Source organism: Eretmochelys imbricata, chromosome 9 (assembly GCF_965152235.1).
Source record: "Eretmochelys imbricata isolate rEreImb1 chromosome 9, rEreImb1.hap1, whole genome shotgun sequence".
NCBI lineage: Eukaryota > Metazoa > Chordata > Testudines > Cheloniidae > Eretmochelys > Eretmochelys imbricata.
The window spans coordinates 76,849,417-76,870,105 of NC_135580.1; the positions used below are offsets into that span (position 1 = coordinate 76,849,417).

The 20,689-nt window shown below is 44.9% G+C and overlaps 1 protein-coding gene across 1 annotated transcript in view; it reads right to left on the reverse strand.

Moving 5' to 3' along the window:
- KIF4A (kinesin family member 4A) overlaps positions 1 to 20,660 on the reverse strand; it is a 40,409-nt gene extending 19,749 nt beyond the window's left edge. Inside the window, exons 1-12 of the mRNA XM_077826046.1 lie at positions 20,539 to 20,660; positions 19,590 to 19,730; positions 16,886 to 17,028; positions 16,588 to 16,702; positions 15,616 to 15,806; positions 13,952 to 14,041; positions 12,745 to 12,911; positions 12,342 to 12,436; positions 8,418 to 8,537; positions 6,870 to 7,045; positions 6,008 to 6,069; positions 127 to 259 (exon numbers count right to left, since the gene is read on the reverse strand). Of these exons, the coding sequence (XP_077682172.1) occupies positions 127 to 259; positions 6,008 to 6,069; positions 6,870 to 7,045; positions 8,418 to 8,537; positions 12,342 to 12,436; positions 12,745 to 12,911; positions 13,952 to 14,041; positions 15,616 to 15,806; positions 16,588 to 16,702; positions 16,886 to 17,008 (1,272 nt within the window). The 5' untranslated portion in view covers positions 17,009 to 17,028; positions 19,590 to 19,730; positions 20,539 to 20,660. The remainder of the gene's footprint in view (positions 1 to 126; positions 260 to 6,007; positions 6,070 to 6,869; positions 7,046 to 8,417; positions 8,538 to 12,341; positions 12,437 to 12,744; positions 12,912 to 13,951; positions 14,042 to 15,615; positions 15,807 to 16,587; positions 16,703 to 16,885; positions 17,029 to 19,589; positions 19,731 to 20,538) is intronic.
- Positions 20,661 to 20,689: the final 29 nt, after the last annotated feature.

Consider the following 20,689-nt stretch of genomic DNA (forward strand, 5'->3'; position numbering starts at 1 on the left):
TAGCTTTAGTCCTCCAGAGTCAGATGCTCCTGAATACCATTAGAACACTGTTAGTGGTCAATTTCCAACAGGTGGGAAACAGTAGTGTGTAGCTAAAAGCTCTTCACATAGAATTTTGAGCCTTACCAGAATGATTCTCTCCAACATCTGGGCTGTCTGACCAGCTGCCTCACTCAGACCTCGGCTCAACTTTTCATTTTCCTGCATCAGGGACTGGTTCTTCTCCATGAGGGATTGCAGATTCTCTGATGGCTTCACACTAATTAAGACAAGTGTTTATTATTTTAATGCCAATGAGATGTTTACTGTTACAGACTGACAGTATCCTGAATGAACTTTATTGAATTAAGTTAAACCTTATTGAATTTGGGTTAATACCTGTTGGATAAACATTTTCATTTCCTATACAGTGTATGTATTATTGTGAGATTTTATGGAACTTCTTTAGCAAGAAGACAGATTACTGCAATCTTCGGAAGGTATGAGGAAGTTCAAAGGTCTTTTTGGAACAATACGTTGGAAATGGATTTCCTTAGGAAGTACCTTGAGGTGAAGGGAACATAAGTTCTACCCCTCTAGATCCAACCTTCAAAGACATGCTTTGGGGGGGGGGAGGGGGGGGAGGGAGAGAGAGAGAGACACGTGTATTGTAATGACCTGCTTCTGGAAAGTCCAGCTCAAAAACTCCTGGAACTGTATAAAAGAGTGGCCTAAACTTGTCATGAGGGTACTTGTTCTCAGCTGAAGCAGTTATGAACCGGCAACTATAAGGAAGCCCCAGGGGAGTGTTGGAAGACTTTTCTCACAAGAATACATTAGGCCTACTCTACACAACACAGTTAGGTTGACACAAAGCAGTTTATGTCAACCTAGCTGTGCATGTGCCTACACTTACAATCAGTCTCCCACCACTGTAAGCACCCCGTTACGCCAACATAGTAACATCAGCTCCCTGAGCAGCATAGAACCACGATCAGTGTGCTTAGGTTGACACAATGCAAGTGTAGACACTGCATGATTTATGTTGACACTAACTGCCCTCCAGAGCTGTCCCACAATGCTCTACACTGACTGCTTTAGTCACCATTGTGAATTCCACTGCCCAGGTGTCACAGAGATCCATAAGTACCTAATCCCCTTTAAAGCCCTGCAAATTGTTGAAATTCCTTTTCCTGGCTACTAGACTTGGTGATCATAACTAGCAGCTCTTCACTGTTGAGTGCAACTCTCCAGCAGACTATGTTGGCTACGTGCTCCAGATGCACTGACAGGAGATATTGGATATCGTGGACCTGCAGGAAGAAGAGGCTGTGCAGGCACAGTTGTGGACCAGCCGTAAAATGTTGACATTATGAACAAATTGCTCAGGGGATGCAGAAGATGAATGACAGGAACCAGCGGCAGTACTGGGTGAGAAGCAAAGGAGTAGTGGCAGGCGTACCAGAAGACCAGGGAGGCCAATGATCAAACTGGGTGCGAAGCCACAGACGTGCTGCTTTTATGAAAAGATGCATGCCATATTGATGGAGACACCACCACCACTCCCACAGCACCGGGGATACCTCTAAGGGCCCCGAGTCACAAGCCCCTGCCATGAACAGTGGAGGTAGTGGATGAAGAGGAGTATGGGGGACAGGGGACCAGGGAATCCAGCTACGCAGCAAGCCAGGACCTGGATTTATTTGTTTGTTTTGACTCCACCACAGTCCAACACAGGCAAGCCTGATACAGGGAAAGGAACCATTATTTTCAATTACAAAGCTGGCACTCTCAAAGTAGCAGGACACGGTCTTTTCATTAATTTATTCATACAACCAAAAGAGGTAGAATTGCCATCTGCTTTTCATTTCCCTCCAAGATTACGTGGGGGCATGTGCAGTAGTTTATGTATGTACACAGGGATGTCCCTTGAATCTTCCTAAGATCACGATGAAACTTTCATGAGAGTATTCTGCCAAAAATTTCTAGGGAGAGCTGCCTTATTTCTTCCTCCGCAATAGGACACTTTCCCATGCCACTCAGTGATAACTTCAGACGACACTATTGCAGTACACAGGCTAGCAGCATCTGGGCCTGGGCAGCTTCAGGACATGAGCTGCAGCTGTGTTCTCTGCCTTTGTTACCCTCAAGAATGAGATGCTAGCTAAAACCACCATCATCTGTGGAAAACAGTGCCAGCATTCAGTGCCATTGCCCTATGCTACTAGAATCATGCAACAGAGCAATTCCCCCCTCATTTCCACATCCTCCAGCAGGCCATACTGACCATGGCTGGTGATGTCACTGGCACTATTCACAAGCAATCCCAAGCAGAAGAAGCGAGAATGTAGTGCTTATAACTTTAGGGGAGCAAGGTGAGTGAGATCCGCATTTTAAGTTTTGTTTTCTGTAGAGAATATGCTGCTAATGGTACCTCTGTTTTATCTTCAGCTGCTGCCATTGTGGCCTTCAAAGTCTCCCCCTCCACACTTGCAGAATGCCTGAGCCAGATAAGGAGGAAAGAACAGGACTCGGGATGACATGTTCAATGAGATCCTGCAAATCAGTGCTGTATCAGGCCTTGAGCACAGAGCCTGGAGGATGAACGTTGTGGACATTCTGGAGAAGGAAAGAGTGGAGAGGACAAAGGCCCAGGAGTCCCAACAGGAAAAGGAGATGCACCAGGACATACTAGGGCTTCTCAGGCAGCAGAACACAGGTGCTGCACACTGGTGAACATGCAGGTTCAACAATCCTGTGCTCGCCACCCTCTGCAGCCCACTGAGAACTCAATATTGGGGACCTCTGTATGCACTTCCTGAACAATCCACATGGCATTAGGGGAACATTAATGACAATCACAGCTTCATATTCACCAACTGTGACCTTCACAGGTAGGTGTACGTGTTTAGTTAAGATGGACATGAAGGTCCTTTCCCCTTCAGAATTTCTGTTCTATTAATTTACTAAGTTTTTAATGTATTTGTTTTTGTTACACAACTCATAGGATCATTCACACACAAAATTATATGCCTACATGTGTAGCAATCACCACACGATTCTTACCAGGGCACAAAAGAACAGGGACAGGTAGAGCACCCAACACCATCATACCCTACTCTGGCTCTCTGTTAAAAACCTGTCTTCAAAACCTCCGAGTCATATAGCATAGCACTGAGCTCTTCTAATAGCCCATGTATCTGGCTGCTCAAATTCAGCAGACAGCTGCTCCACCGTAGCAGAAACTTTTCCTGCTTTGCTTCACATATTATGCAGGACACAGCAGGCAGTCCTAACTATTGGGATATTTTTCTCACTGAGGTCCAATCTTATGAGTAAACAATGCCAGTGACTCTTCAAATGACCAAAAGCCCATTTAATGGTTATTTTGCACCTGCTGATCTGTCGAGATGGCCAATGTATGACTTCATGAGCCAGGGGAGCAAAGGGTAGGCTGGGACGCCCCCAACACTATTGGCATTTCAACATCCCCAATGGTAATCCACCAGTTGGGAAAGTCCCTGCTTGTACCTTTCCAAACAATCCTGTATTCTTAAAGATGCAAATGTCATGCACCTTCCCTGACCAGCCCACACTGTCGTCATTGAAGCAACCCCGGTGATCTGCCATTGCTTATGTAACCATAGTAAAGTAGCCCTTTCTGATGATGTACTCAGTGGCGCCGTGGTCTGGTGCTAAAATAGGGATATGCATGCCATCTATTGCTCCACTGCAGTTTGGGAGCCCCACTGCTGCCAAATCCACGTACTATATCCTGCACATTGCCCAGAATCACAGTCCTAGATAGCAGGAAGCAATTAGTGGCTCTGCACACTTGGTATTACAACAGCACCTGCAGTGGATTTACCCAGCTCCAAATTGATTCCCAACTGATGGGCAGCAATCTGGCATAGCAAATTTCCCTCATACAAAATGCCCCTCACTTGTCCATGGTCAGAGCAGCTCACGTTGATATCTCTGCGCCAGAGACTCGGGCGAACTCAGCACACAGATCCAGGAAGTTGGCTTTCCGCACCCAAAAGTTCAGCAGCCACTGCTAGTCATCTCAAACCCACATTATGATGCAATCCACCAGTCAGTGCTTATTTCTCGGGTCTGGAAGCAATGCTCCACCTGCTGCAGCTTCTCTGTGAGTGCCACCAACAACCTTGAATTGGTTCTCACTATGGTCCACAGCTATCTGTCCTCCAAGGAAATGTCATGTTCCCTCTCATTTGGTTTTTCTTATGGCTTTGCAAATACTCCAGGATCACGTACCCTGTTCTCGCAACACTCATGACAATAGTGCTGAGCTGTGCAGGCTCCATGCTTCTGTCAGAGATGGCGGACAGTGAGGAGGGTCATAGGTTTTTGACAAAAGTCACAAAAAGTATGGAATGCAGACAGTTGCAAACTGGTGAGTTGACACCATGCTCCCAGTCACTCCTGTGAGACTTGTTTAGGACCCATCATGCATCTTCCTAAAAGACAGTGCGCTGGACAGTGGCAAGTTGTACAACAGGATACCTACCTATGGAGCACCGCACTCTGCATCAGTACACTTACCAGGAGTGCTTATGCTCACCACCGACACAAGGAGCCAAGTACGCATGCACACAAGCAATGTAGTAACTGCGGCAGCTGTGTGCCAACATGACTTGAGTCGACATAAGCTTGTAATGTAGGCATGGCCTTAAGCTTACCAGAAGCCCTATTAGCATATGTTCTGGGTTCTTTTATTGTTTTTAATAGGTTCTCTCTCTCATGCTTTTTATCTTAAGAATAAAGTAGGCTTCCTTAAAAAGACCATGTAGTCATATATCCATGGCAATCATTCTGGTATCAGTCTCTCAAGAGAAAGCAAGTAAGTCTGTTTAAGCAGACTGTCTTTGCTGGGAAATATACAATGAAGGCAGGAAACTGTACAACCTGGAAATACCCTGGTCAGAAGGGTGAGAGACATGCATCTCCACCTGAGAGAGGCAACAGCTGGGGAGCTGGAAGCCTAAGGGTAGGCACCCTTGCTGAGATGCAGGTGCAGTCACCCTGAACTGTGACAGAAAATTGAAGAGAGAAAACTCCTGTATTGAGAAGCTTACAGTCTAGGAAGATGGAAAAGTAATCTTTGCTTACTTTTAATTTACAGTTTGGATGATGGATTGAGAAACTATACAGCAGAAGTGTCCAGTTGGAAGGAGGCAGTACAAGGGATTTTATCCAATATGAGAAATACATGGTCAGTAAAATGCTACCCACCCTTCAATTTAAAAAGCAGGGTCAGATGCCTGCTCAGGGAAATTTTATGGGTAACCCCAGCAGCTGCCTGTCAGACAAGACCAACTACAGCTCAACTGCAACTTTAGTAAAGTTTTGGAGTGAGATTGAAGTTCTCCGCACATTTCCCAACAGAACTATGACAAACAGGGGCTGGATCAGTTTGAGAGAAGGATATAACTGGTGAAACCCAAATCCTGAATTTAAGACCTTCAAGCACTATAAAAGTTAAACAGTTACTGCATCACATAGGCAAGTGGATACTATTTAGGTAGCATCACTGTGGCTGGTGTTAAATTGAGAAATGGCATTCACTTAGGAGTAGATGCACCCTCTAAGACAAACCCACACACACATCATTTCCTCCCTGGATTTACTAGCGTTTGCTATTAAGCTAGAGAGGAAATAAAGTCAGTTACTCATAGTGTTTGTTAGCAGCCTCTTAGAAGGCTGATATTTACACCACTAAAATGTTACCATTATTGATCAAGTTCCTCCCCATGCCTCCTCTACTACAGCTAGACTGTTGCATTCTTACAGAGGGTATTGTTGCATATGGAAGCGAAATACTGGGAGCATGACAAAGGAGTGAGAAAGAGGACTTGACAAATACTTGAGTGAAAAATTAGTTCCTGTCTTAGCACCAAGTGCAGTCTAGAGCCTCAGTACAAGAGGGCTAGTCAGGTGGGGGACGGGGAGGTGCGGGGAATCAAGGCCTCTAGTTATATTAAGAGCATTAGTCTACAATTCTTACTTGACAGACACTGGGAGCGTCCCTCCATGGGCTTGCAACAACAAGACCTGCAGCTGTTGTACCTAGAGGGAAACAGAAAAAAAAAAGTACCCAACTTTGAATCTACCTCTATAGTAATCAGCTCAGAGCACACTGACCTCTAAGAAAGAGTTGGAGCTGCAGGAATTAACATTAATGACTAAGAGGGAGCTTTTCCCTCTCTGTCAGCGCTGAACCAATGCTCCAGCGTTATTTGACAGCACAGTGTTACCTTTCACATGATACACAAGATAGAGTTTATGAGCACATCTTCACTGAAGAGTCCCTACAAGAGTGCCAGGAGAAATAGGGAGAAAGCATTATCCTTTATGTTTTAAGCAAACTAGAATTTGATTAAACTAGATTTGCCTGCAATTGATTGCATATGAACCCTTCTACATTTCCTATCCTAAACTTGGGCAGTATAGCTGTGCAGTGTTCGCTAGATGCCATACTTCACTCCGGAGATGGCTGCACTTTGGTGGCAGTGACATTTCTTATGGTGTGTCCAGTGCACAGTTAATGTGAAATGTAAACTGTGGTGGACACCAACACTTGGCCATGACCGAAGCTTGACCTTGAAGGCCCAACCTAAAAGTGGAGAAAATAAATGTTCCAGTTGCAGCACACTTACAGTGGAGAATCTCAAGCAGCATGTGGCATTAGAGAAGAGGCCACTGCACACAAAGAAACATTTAAGGATTTCCTTTAAGGTGACCCATAGCTAAGTGAGTTCAGTGTCTATTTCTCTTTCGTGAATTTGATGCAATGAGGATTATCTCACTTTTGCTATGTACAACAGATGTTTTCCAGCCTCCAGCTGAAGGAGGGAAGTGTCCAGTACCTGCTGCTTTAGATGATTTAGTTCAGCTGCCTGAGGATCAATGTTGACTATTGGTTTGTTTTTTATTTTTCTCGCCCTGTCAGCATAGCGCAAAGTGTTTAAGGTTTCTTCTAAGTTGGAATCTGCTGGGCTCACACAGGCAATCATGAGAGTGTGGCTGTTACCACCCAAGGAATCTGAATAGAAACAGAATGGGACAAAGCATTACTGAGACAGTGAAAATGTCAAAGTGGGTTAGTGATGGAAACCCAGAGCTGTAAGAGTGCACCAAACCCATAAAACACAATGGTCAAAACCTCTTGTCTGTGTTGGCTAACGTGCTAGTCATGTAATACTCAATAGCTGATTTCTCCCATTACAAGAAACACTGTTAAGAAAAGCAACTAGTAAGAGCCCCACTGAAATATGTCACCCCACCTCCTTCTTCCCCTCAAAAAGTTAAACAACATTTTTCACATATGCTATTTTGCCTCCTGTTTCTACTCCAAACGCCGGTGGTTTGACATCACATGCTGCTGACGGGAGTCTCATGTCAAGCAGCTACACAATTCCCTATATAAATGTTTCAGGTACTCTTACTTCTGCTGGCATCAGCTCCCCTGGAAGATGAAATTTCATGGGTTCTCTGGACAGCCAAACATCAGATCAGACTTCATTCTCCTACATTTGAGGATCTGAACAAATATACTCCCCCTGGCAATGAGCTGCCCAGAATGGCTTATTACTTTTGCACCCAGCGTCTGTATTATCCAGCTTTGTGCCATAAGTCTCCTGAGAAGAGCACAAATGGCCCTGCTCAAATTCAGCTCACTCAACTGGGTTTCTTAAGAAGGTTATGGCACCTTACAGTCCATGTTTTGAAAGATGTAAAATGGTTTTGTGTAGCAAGTTACTTCACTGTGAAAAGGAAGACTGAAAAACTAATTTAGTAAATTGAGCTATTTCCTTTTTATTCCCAGACTAAAGTGTCATTAAGATGAAGACTAAAGATTCCAGATCAGGAATTAAGGGTAAATAACATTCTTGTAATGTGTTTATCACAAAAACAAGCATTACAAACTCAGAAAATTCAGAGTTAAGGTTAAACTTAAGAAATCCAAAAAAAAAAACAAAAAACAAAAAACAAAACAAAAAACAAAAAACACATTAAGGTGTAAATGTCTTAGCTCTGCCCTGTGGTGACATGGTGCAGTAACCATTCAGTTATGATTTGTTGATACTAGTGATTGTGCCTCCAGATTAGATTAATGTATTTTAAAAAGGCAGTTTAGAGTGTCTCAAGGTTTTTTTCCTTATAGTGTCACTGCAGGATAGAGTTAGAGTTGTTTGTGCCCCTACCCCAAAGCATTTGCACTCAAAGACAAGACAACAAAAACACAGAGGGATTAAGGATCATGGGTATGTGGAATAAAGCACAAATAATACATTCATATCAGGTCAATGGGAATGTAACACACTTGGCCTGAGGGTTACACAGCTCTTGACATATTATTTTGTTACATATTTATTTTTAACTATAGAACAGAACTATACCGGTATGGCTTTTACCTTGCAGCAGCCGTGTTAACTTGGAGTCTCTGTAAGGGACAAAACCACCCTTTTTATTTTCATCGCCAAGAGCACTGATTACATTCCCCAGGCATAGGAGACCTCTGTTAATGTTGATTCCTGCACACAAACAAATAAAATCCAAAGTGAGTAAGAGTTAAACCAAATAGATAGGTTTGCTTTATTACTGTTTATGTCCTATACTTGCCAACAAAGGCCAGAAAATGTAGAAAATGAAGAGGTTTAGTCCTCATAGAAAAGCTCCAGTTCCCAGAAGGAAATCCCTCCCTATGCCTTCTTCCCACAGGTTTGCATAAGAGATTTAATGAAGAAGGATATGGTTACAGAACAGATGTGCTATGTGGAGTTATATGAAGCACCAGCAGGTTAATAACCTTCAATGTCGTCCTAGTCAGAATGGCAGAGGAACTCTTCTTTAAAGACCTGCTCTTTTTTCCAACTGAAAACCCCAAAATAGGGAAAGAACAGGTTAAAGAACATTTTGATAAATCAGATGTATTCAAGTCAGCAGGGCCTAATAAAATTCAACCTAGGGTACTTAATGAACTAGCTGACAATCTCCAAACCATTAGCAATTATCTTTGGGAATTCTTGGACGATGGCGAGGTCCCAAAGGACCGAAGAAGGGCAAACATAGTACCTATCTTTAAAGTGGGGAACAGAGATGACCTAGAGAATTATAGACCAGTCAGCCTACATATTATTAAACAAATTTGGAAGCATCTACATGGTAACAGGGTTACAAGGAATAGCCAGCATGGATTTGTCAAGAACAAACCAGGCCAAATCAACCTAATTTCCTTCTTTGTCAGAGTAAGTGGCCTAGGGGATTGTGGGGAATGGAAGAAGTAGATGTTATGTTTATTTTAATAAGGCTTTGTGACAGTCCCAAAAGACACTCATGAGCAAACTGGAGAAATGTGGTCTAGATGAAATTACTATAAGATGGGTGCACAGCTGGTTAGAAGACCATACTCAACGAGTAGTTATCAATGATTTGCTATCATAGTGGGAGCGTATATCTAGTGAGGTCCTGTAGGGGTCAGTCCTGGATCTGGTACTGTTGAGAATTTTCATTAATGACTTGGGTAATAGAGAGGAGATCATGCTTATTGAAATTGCAGATGACAGGTTGGTAGGGATACAAGCACTTTGGAAGACAGGATTAAAATTCGAAATTGCCATGACAAATTGAAGAATTGGTCTGAAATCAACAAGATGAAATTCAATAAAGACAAGTGCAAAGTACTGCACTTAGGAAGGGGGGCGGCGGGAGGTGGAAAAATCCACAGCTACAAAAGGGGGAATAACTGGCTAGGCAGTAGCACTGCAGAGAAGCATCTTAAGGTTATAGGGGATCACAAATTGAATATAAGCTAGCAATGTGATGCAGCTGCAAAAAAGACCAATATCATTCTGAAGCCTATTAATAGGTGTGTCATATTAAGACACGGGAGGTTGTTGGTACTGGTAAGGCTTCAGCTGGAATACCGGTGTTCAATTCTGGGTGCCAAACTTTATGAAAGATGTGGACAAAACTGGAAAGAGTCCGGGGGGGTGGGGGGAATGATATAAGGTTTAGGAAATCTGACGGAGAAAGGTTAAACTGATTATGTTTAGTCTTGAAAAAGAAAAACTTAAGAGGGACCTGATGATAGTCTTCAGATACATTAAAGACTGTTATAAAGTGGATGGTGATCAATTGTTCTCCATGTCCACTAAAGTAGGATAAAAAGTAATGGGTTTAATCTGCAGCAAGAGAGATTTAGGTCAGATATAAGGAAACTAACTAGAAGGCTAATTAAATTCGAGAATAGGCTTCCAACAGAAGTTGTGGAATCCCCCTCACTGAAGGTTAAGAACAGTTTGGACAAATACCTGTCAGGGATGGTCTAGGTTTAGTTGGTCCTGCCTCAGTACAGGGGGCGGGACTTAATGACTCACTGAAGTTTCTTCCAACCCTATATTTCTGACTCAATGAACATCAGAGTCTCATCCTACTAGATTTGGATATTTTTTTGAAAAACCAGAACCAAGGATGAACAGCATCTGCCCTTCTCACCTCCCACCCCATTATCAGAGTGCAACAGATGGCTTATTTTGGTACAGTCAAAGGTTCATAAAGATCGTAGCAATCAGTGATGTTTTAGCATGTTGGACCTCTACCCTTATATCCATTCCGCCTAGAAGAGTCAATGCTGACATCAGCTACAGCGTGATGGCGAGAGTGGAAGGTAAGGCACATTTTCCTTCCCCATACTTTGCTAGTTGAACACAGGAACATAGTAACTGACAATGTGCCTCATCTAGTCCAGTACCCATCTCTGACAGTGATCAACACCAGGAGCCTCAGAAGAAGAAACCCTAACGTGGGGTAGTTATGGAATAACTTGCTCCCAGAGAAAATTTGATCCTAATTCCCATTAGAGGATGTCTTATGCCCCAAGTTGAGGGTTTATATTTTTTTCCATAGCTCTTGTTTATTTTTAGCTTTTACTATTATAACTTAAGACATTCTGTTACCCAAGTAAAATGTCTAACCCTTTTTGGAATCCTGCTAAGCTAATGGCCTTAGCAATATCTTGTGGCAGTAATATCTTCTGCATTGTGTGAAAAGCTATGTATCAGTTTTGAATTGACTGCCTTTGGATCTCATTGAACGTCCTTATGATCAAAGGTGAATAGACATTTCAAATCTACCTAGAACCCTTCAGTGGCTAGCATGAGTTCCTCCAAGTTTCCCGTTCTTCTGCACCAACCCAAAGAATCTTGTTCTGATTTTAAAGGGTGAATGTAGAGGAAAGACTGGTTGAGTCCTCTAATGCAGCAGTTCTCAAACTATGGGGCAGGCCTCCCACGGGAGGGTCGGGAATGTGTGAATTTAAAAAACCTCTGGCTGTCAGCCCCAGATAGGGTGACCAGACAGAAAGGGTGAAAAATCAGGACAGGGGGACGGGGGTAATTGGCACCCATATAAGACAAAACCCCAAATATCGGGACTGTCCCTATAAAATTGGGACATCTGGTCACCCTAGCCCCAGGTGACAGGGGCTCATGCAAAAGTGCCGTGCACACCTGGTAGGCAGGGATAAAGGGGACAGCCAGAGCCTCAGCACCTGGGCTCTCCTTCCCCCCACTACACCCAGTCCCTCACCAGGAGGCAGCAGGCTCTGGCTGTCAACCCTGGGGTGGCAGAAGCAGTGCAGAAGTAAGGGTGGCCATGGGGTTCTATGTCTGCTGTGAAAAGTGATATTGACATATATCACTTTTCACATTGCCACCCTTATTTCTGTGCTGCTGCATGCTCTCCACTCTGCCTTCATAGCTGGGTGGCGGTATATGTACTTGGGGAAGAGACGCATAAAGGACTACAGACACAAATAAGTTTGAGAACCACTGCTCTAGTGGATTTAAAAAAAAAAGGAGAAGAAATTTTTTGTCTTTGTTTTTGCTGGATTCCTTAGAGATTCGCAATGGAAGATCAGCCCTTAACTGAAGGTATATGACTCTTTCAGAGAGCTTTTCTCCCAAAGCATTTCATGCACTTGGGCTAAATAACTGAACACTGTGTTTGATCATCAGAACAAAAAGCTTTCCCCCTCAACTGCATATGTTTCAGTCACTTAGGAAGCCATGATCCAGCTAGTCCTTCAGTCCTCAAATTCCAGAAGACAAAGCCTGATATATTCCTGACATAAAAGCCAAACAAAGTTTTACTAGATACCTTTCAAGCTCTCCTTATACCTCAAAGCCCAGCAAAACCAAGTCTCTCTCCTTTATGTGTCACCTTTAAGGTCAGGATTTCAGAGTGGTGTGCTGTATTTTGTCCTTTCTAGGAATGTCGGAGGTGAAGAGCACAAGCTTGCACTACTGAAGTTGTTTGAAGTTATTGTGCTTCCTTACCTTCCTTTAGTCGGTCCCCCTCAGCCTTGGTTTTCTTTTGCCTTTCGGAGCCAGCAAGATCTACAAGGTGTAGCTTGCAGCGAAAGCTGTTGTTCCTACATCAGACAGAAAAGTTACACTCCTCAGCTAATGTGTGGTTAGAATGCGAGCAGCAAGCAGGATGTAGGGGATTTCACATCAGAGCTGATCCAATGGGTTTAAGAGTGCATTTCTTATCAAAGTGCTGCCACTGGCTTTTGAAATTAGGAGAGTCCAGTGACTGTATATCTTCGAGGCAACTTTTTCTAGAGTCAACCAGTAATGGTTAAAAAGGTTACCTTTTGATAGGCAAGTATGAAATCTCAGACTGACAAGAGACAGGGTTGAATCAGAACTGTTACCGAAGGAGTTCTCGCTTTCTTACTTGTCACATTTCTTTCTCTGTTCGATTGAAATGGTGAAGATTGCATGGGACCGCGAGGACTGAGAGTTCATAGCTGTAGAGGCCACAGTTCTGGAATTGTTTCCCTGTTCCAGACAGAGGACGGTATCTTGGGCACACGCCACATCCCGTTCTGTTAATCCTACAATCTGTGCCAAGAACGAAGAATCTGGTTTCGTCTTCTTGCCTCTCAATATTCAGCCTTCACTTACTACATTACAGACATGTACTTATGTCTCAGACCAAGTCCCTGCTTCCATCCCACTGTGACCACAACTAGCAAAGGAGAAACACACATTTGCACTCTGCTGTAGTCTAACAGACTTTACCAGAAAGAGATTAATGCTCACCAAGGGGTCCAAATTTGTGCCAACTAAGAGCTGTATTAACAGCTTATAAATAGGCATATCTAATTGCCATCCAGGAGCCCAGTATGCTGCCACTAACATGAGTCATGCCTCATCTAAAATACAGAAGCAAATCCTCTGAAGGTGCCAGCATACAAAGCTGCATAAGAGAACCTTTGTTCCAGGCATCCAACTAGAACATAGATACTACATATGCCCAAGGTTTTTGGAAATATGGCAATCAGCAACCCACTCACCATTTGGAAATGTTAATGAAGTATGATTGACAAGCCCTGGAGACAAAAGCTAGTTTATCCACAGAACAGATGCAGGATGAAACAGCAGCACAAAACTTTCCCTACACTGTACCCCAAACTCATCTATGGACTTCAGGCCTTCTCTGGGGGACTTAGGGACAGTTTAGTTTCATATCTATAGCCAGTGCCTGCCATGGCCATTTTGCTGTAGCTTTCCTCCTTTTGAGTTTGGGAGAAGGCATGCAGCAAGGAAGTTTGGCTTCAGGAACTGCAGTAATGTGTTACTTTAAATAAAATCAGGGTTTGAGTTAATGTTATCAGTTCACTGAGAGCTTTAACTAGCTGTGGTCTGAAATCTAGATCCTAATGAAGTCATCGCAGAGCAGGTTTGAGAATCACCAGACATTTAATTTAGAAAAGAGTTGGAAGTCAGCATTCTTTTGTATCAGTGACCAGAGTGAAGCATGAGCGAGAATCTGAGACAGCAAGATCATGAATTGCAAAAGTGTGTCTGGGTTTGATTGAAACATTGGACTCTGACCTCTCCCACCTCCCAGTGTGCTCACCTCTGTGGGAACAACGCACCTTTATGCCTTCTTTGGGGTCCTCCCGTATGCTGATTTGAGATCGTTCTCTAGATGGAGACAGCAGGTCTAGAATATCCTCATTGTAGATCTGAAGGTATTTGAACAGAAGCTCAGAACAAGTGGTCCAGGCGGAAGCGGGCATGGAGCATGAGGGACAATAAAGGGTTACGCTGAACCATGCTAACTTTGCAAGATATTGCACACATCTTACTCACTAAAACATGCAGATTTAACTTGGCCCCAGTCCTGTGAGTAGGAGTTGTGTTTTATTAAATTAAATTCCTACACATGTGCCCCACTCTCCATTCCCCATGGGCTCCTCAATGACAGAAGTTCTACAAGCCTGAGAACCCCAATTCCCAAAAGAGAAGAGTGTGATGCTGGAGATGCTCCTTGCTCATCTGAGGCAAATCTCTCTAAGACAGCGGTTCTCAAACCATGGGGTGGGACTTCCAAGGGAGGCATGGGAATGTGTCAAGGGAGGAGAGAGCTGTGTGCTTTTTGGGGGGGGCAGGAAAGAGCTCTGGCTGTCAGCCCCAGGTGGCTGGGGCTCATGAAGAAGGGCTGTGCACGCCTAGGAGGCAGGGATAAAGGGGACAGCCAGAGCCGCACCACACAGGCTCAGGCTCTCCTTCCCCCGTCTCTCCCTCAATCCCTCACCAGGAGGTGGCGGGGCTCTGGCTGTCAGCACCAGGGTGGCAGAAGCAAAGGTGGCAATGGGGCGCTAAGTCTACTGCGAAAAGTGACAAATCTCTCTTTTCACATTGCCAGCCTTATTTCTGTGCTGCTGCTGGCACACACTGCCTTCAGAGCTGGGCACTCCTCCAACAGACGCTGCTTTCCGCTCTGCATTCAGAGCTGTGCGGTGATATATGTACTTGTTGCGTAAACGTCTACAGACACAAAGGGGGGTGGGGGGAACGCATTGATCAAATAAGTTTGAGAACCACTGCTCTAGGAAGAAATGCAGTAGTCCTATCCCCATTATAGATTACAACAGAACATTCTAGGAACTGTGTCCCAGGTAGCACGCATAGAAGGTTAGACTTAGTAGCCAGATCTGCACACTGATCAGGAAAGTATGCAGTCCCATAAGAACGGTCTGACCCAGTAGGGCAAAATGTCCATCTAACCCAGTATCCTGTCTTCTGACAGTGGCTAGTGCCAGGTGCCCTGGAGAGAATGAACAGAACAGGTAATCAAGTGATCCATCCCCTGCCGTTCATTCCCAGCTTCTGAAAAACAGAGGCAAGGGACACCCATCTGCTACATAGGCTTTCATTCATGAGAAGTTATAGGTCCCTTTCTAAAGTCCTTTAGATTCCCCTTTATACCAGCTCTCCTGATTCAGCTGCCACAACCCTACTCACTGGAGTGTTACCAAAGAAAAAGAGAAGGGGAAAAAAAACAAAAACAAAAACCCCCACACCAGACTATTTAAATAACCACAAGAAGGAGGCTTTATGATTTAAAAAAAACAAAAAACCTAGGAGCCTAGTGGAATCTGGTTTCAGTCCCAACCAAGACTCCAACATAGTGTGTGACCTGAGGCTTCGATTTTAATAAGCCCGGCTGCCTGAAGAATTTGACCTATTTAAGCCTCACTTTATTACAAAGTTTGCTTTTAATTCCAGATATTTTGAAACTGTAAATAGCTTTTACCTCCAAATAAGAGACTTTCAGGGTGAACTCCCATTCCAGCCTCTGTTCTTTTTCCTGAAAGAGCAGTTTGATAACACGAGGAATGACTCCAACAGTAGGTTCATGCTCTTGATCAGCAGTGTAAGTCCCTCCCATAGAATATGTTTTTCCAGAACCTGTCTGTCCATACGCCAAGACAGTAGCATTATACCCTGAAGAAGTAGAGAATGCCTGGAATCAGGAGGAGGATGGGATCATCTAAGAAGAGACCTTGTCAGATTGGAGCATCCTGGTATGCTTCCGTGTGAAGTGTCCTCAGAAGCTAGAATCTCCAATTCAGAGAAGCATTGCCACTCACCCATTCAGTTTACACAGCATAAATGCACAGTTCATAGTCTGCTAAGTCAAGAACAAAAAGCTGAACAGAACCAGGTGCCTTATCTGGACTATGAAGTATGAGGTGAGATTTATTAATTAAGCCTAATTTTATGGTTCTGACTAAAGATGCCAGAAACAATTTTTTAACTGCTCTGTCAACCTTCCCCTCCCCACAACATCTTAGGTAACCAGTCTCAAAGTTGAAGCATATAACATTCAAGTGTCGGACTGCAGATCAAACAAACAATCATAAAGGATCTTAACATAATCCTGGTGTTTTAAGTCAGTCCATCCATTTTTGCTTTCCGTGAAGCCCAGTGAGACTGCACAACTCATCTTGGTGGCCCAGTGGAATACCACGCTAGCAGTAAATAGGCAGGATTTAGCACTCACCACTTCAGCCTGGGATTGATTTCTAATCAGAAAAGCATTTTATTAACATGGAAAGGTATGGTGGGTGAGGGAAATCGGAGTGGATAACCAAGTGATTTTTCCTGGCTTGACAGGATCTTTTCCTGTTTCACTTGACTTTGGAATGCCACCCTGACCACAACTGACAGCATTTTTAAAAAGAGATTTCACTTAGTTACTATGAACAATCCAACAGGCTCTCACCTTTAAAGATGCCCCGTATCAGAGGGGCAACAGATCTATTGAAAACTTCCTCCTGCTCAGCAGATGGGTCAAACACAAAATCATATGTGAAGGATTTATCATTGCCTACAATCACCTGTGGGAAAAATGAGAAAGCAGGTAGTGACACATACACTGCAGTTTATGGGTTCATTTACTCGATACTAAATTCAGGTCATTTACAATGGTGCGAGTCTACAGAAATACCACTGACGTCAATAGAGTGATTCTAGTAAGTGAAAGATTTTGACCCTTCATAGTCAAGACATCATTTACTTACCTGTGGTTCCTCAGGCACAAAGGATAGACACATCTGGCATCCCTCACTGATCTCTTTGGGGACCAAGGGGCGGCAGCGGAGTACCACACGCACAGGAATCACTTTCTCATCCTCTTTCACCATTTCAGATTACAATAGCTTCCCTAAAAAAACCAAAGACATAGAGTTAAGTGTGTCTCACTGTAAGTATCATCAGCTGGATTTCCTTTATCAGGCTTGACAGCCACTCTGGGCATTAAGACACATTCAGCTTCCACACAGTCTGCACTGGTGTTTGTTTACAACTGGCATAAGTTGGAAAGAGTCTATGATTCCATTATATCACATTCACTGCACAAAGAAAGATTACCCAGATAGAGTGAGAAACCCTAAGCTAGCAGTTTCTGAATAATTTAACATTTCACTTCAAAATTAGATCTTAGGACACTTGGAGCTCATTTACACGAGAAGCAATGAAGTGGCGTAGTGCATCTGGTGAAGACACTCTATGCTGACAGAAGGGAGCTCTCCCATCAGCATAATAAAACCACCTCCATGAGAGGTGGTAGCAATGTTGTGCTGTCCACACCAATACTTAGGTCAGCATAATGCTGACATAACCTGTAATGTAGACAAGCCTTCAGAATTGTAAAGAAAGCCTGCTGTAAGTGACCTGAAGCAGGTTTCAGAGTAACAGCCGTGTTAGTCTGTATTTGCAAAAAGAAAAGGAGTACTTGTGGCACCTTAGAGACTAACCAATTTATCTGAGCATAAGCTTTCGTGAGCTACAGCTCACTTCATCGGATGCATACTGTGGAAAGTGTAGAAAATCTTTTTATATACACACAAAGCATGAAAAAAATACCTCCTCCCACCCCACTCTCCTGCTGGTAATAGCTTATCTAAAGTGATCACTCTCCTTACAATGTGTATGATAATCAGACCTGAAGCAGCATCACCTACCCAAGCACATAAACATACCTCCAAAGCCTCTGCTGCTCAAAGCTTTTCCAAGGACCAAAGTAACTAATGACAACTTGATTGGTTTTATGACTGCAACTCAGAATTTCAGGGCTAGCCTTTAAACTAACCAGAATCAGGTAATTTCACTCTGACAATCATAGAATATTACGGTTGGAAGAGACCTCAGGAGGTCATCTAGTACAAACCCCTGCTCAAAGCAGGACCAACACCAACTAAATCAGCCCAGCCAAGGCTTTGTCAAGCTGGGCCTTAAAAACCTCTAAGGATGGAGATTCCATCACCTCCCTAGATAACCCATTCCAGTGCTTTACCACCCTCCTAGTGAAATAGTGTTTCCTAATATCCAACCTAGACCTCCTCCACTGCAACTTGAGATCATTGCTTCTTGTTCTGTCATCTGCCACCACTGAGAACAGCCTAGCTCCATCCTCTTTGGAACCCCCCCTTCAGGTAGTTGAAAGCTGCTATCAAATCCCCCCCTCACCCTTCTGCATGCTAAATAACCCCAGTTCCCTCAGTCTCTCCTTGTAAGTCTTGTGCCCCAGCCCCTGAATCATTTTTGTTGCCCTCTGCCGGACTCTCTCCGATTTGTCCACATCCCTTCTGTAGCACGGAGGGACCAAAACTGGATGCAGTACTCCAGGTGTGGCCTCACCAGTGCCGAATAGAGCGGAATAATCACTTCCCTTGATCTGCTGGCAATGATCCTACTAATCCAGCCCAATATGCCGTCGGCCTTCTTAGCAACGAGGACACACTGCTGACTCATATCCAGCTTCTTGTCCACTGTAAACCCCAGGTCCTTTTCTGCAGGACTGCTGCTTAGCCAGTCGGTCCCCAGCCAGTAGCGGTGCATGGGATTCTTCCTTCCTAAATGCAGGACTCTGCACTTGTCTTTGTTGAACTTCATCAGATTTCTTTTGGCCCAATCCTCCAATTTGTCTAGGTCACTCTGGACCCTATCCCTATCCACCAGCGTATCTACCTCTCCCCACATCTTAGTGTCATCTGCAAACTTGCCGAGGGTGCAATTCAACCCATCATCCAGATCATCGATAAAGATGTTGAACAAAACCGGCCCCAGGACTGACCCCTGGGGCACTCCACTTGATACCAGCTGCCAACTACACATTGAGCCGTTGATCACTACCCATTGTGCCTGACAATCTAGCCAGCTTCCTATCCACCTTATAGTGTATTCATCCAATCCACTTTTTTAACTTGCTGGCAAGAATACTGTGGGAGACGGTGTCAAAAGCTTTGCTAAAGTCAAGATATATCACATTCACCACTCTCCCCATATCCACAGAGCCAGTTATCTCATCATAGAAGGCAATCAGGTTGGTCAGGCATGACTTGCCCTTGGTGAATCCATGTTGACTGTTCCTGATCACCTTCCTCTCCTCCAAGTGCTTCAATGCTTGGGAAAAGGATGAACAGCAACAGAAAGACCAAAAACACTAAAGCTAGGAACATGTGGAGTAGTAAAGACCCAGTTCTCTCTCCTCAGTAGCAGGTGGTGGCTACACTTCTGGTCAAGGATTGCTGTAGACTTTGCTGCAATCTCTCATCAATATTCTGCTAGTAGGTGTCTGCAGCAGATGCTATTGTCCTGGATCCCAAAAATGTAACCCCCACCCCTTGCTATTTAGTTAGAAAGGAGGTTTTTGTTTGTTAGGAAAAAATAGTACAGCTGATAAAAATATCAGTTTTAACAGGAAGAAAGAAGGATTTTTGTCACCTGAGGCTCTGGAGAGATATGAGCAGCTTTTCGCCTCCCTATTCCCAGAACGATGCTGATGTGCTGTACAACCTTCACTTCCCTGAGCCTCAGTGTCTTGCACCCGTTCCGTGTCCAGTCACCATAGTAACAGAGCCCCTTCTGTAAGAGAGCATCATCATGCCACACCATCAACAGACATGGCACTGCCTGCCCCAAAGCTTCCCACGGAGAAATTGTGACAAACTGACCACGAAGAAAGCTCAAAACCATTCATAAAACGCTCATTGGAGGGAAGCCAACAAAGGGAGGGATAGCTCAGTGGTTTGTGCATTGGCCTGTGAAACCCAGAGTTGTGAGTTCAATCCTTGAGGGGGCCATTTAGGGATCTGGGGCAAAAATTGGGGATTGGTCCTGCTTTGAGCAGGGGGTTGGACTACATGATCTCCTAAGGTCCCTTCCAACCCTGATAGTCTATGACAATCCCAGGCTTGGGCTGACTCAGGCAGCTCTGGCGCCTGGGGGCGCGGCACGGGGCTCCATTGCCTCAAGCCGGGTAGCGCGGAACAAGCGGCGACGGCGAGCGGCCCGTGGTGCTTGCAGGGGCCTCCCAGCACGGAGACTGTTCCGCTCCTGCCCGGGGAGGGGGGGGCGGCGGCTCAGCCAAGCCGGGGCGGCGGACGCTGCTCCTAGCTGTACCCCCGTTTCTCTGACTCCGAGGGGCTGAGGCGAGGCCCCGTGGGGAAGCCAGCGGGGGACACGGCCGAGCTCTGCACCGGGAGGCCCTGCCCAGCTCCGCCCGCCCCGCGCTCAGAGGGTCACGGGGACGCCGTGGTGGCAGCCCAGGCTCCCGAGCGAGCCAACGCCGGGAGAGCTCGCATCCCGCCACCCGCGGGCCTGAGCGGCTCCGGAGAACAAGCCGGCCCTGGGCCGGGCCGCAGAGGTCCCGGGCCGTTCGGGGGAGAGATACCTGCCCTCGCGGAGGCCCCGTGACAACGACCAGGCGCCAGCAGCCCAAGCCCGGCGCCCCAAGTCAGCAGGGCCGCGGGAAGCTGGTGCGGAAAGGAACCGCCGCCTGTCTGAGCCTTCGGCCACCACTTAGTAACCCTTCCCCTTGTCCT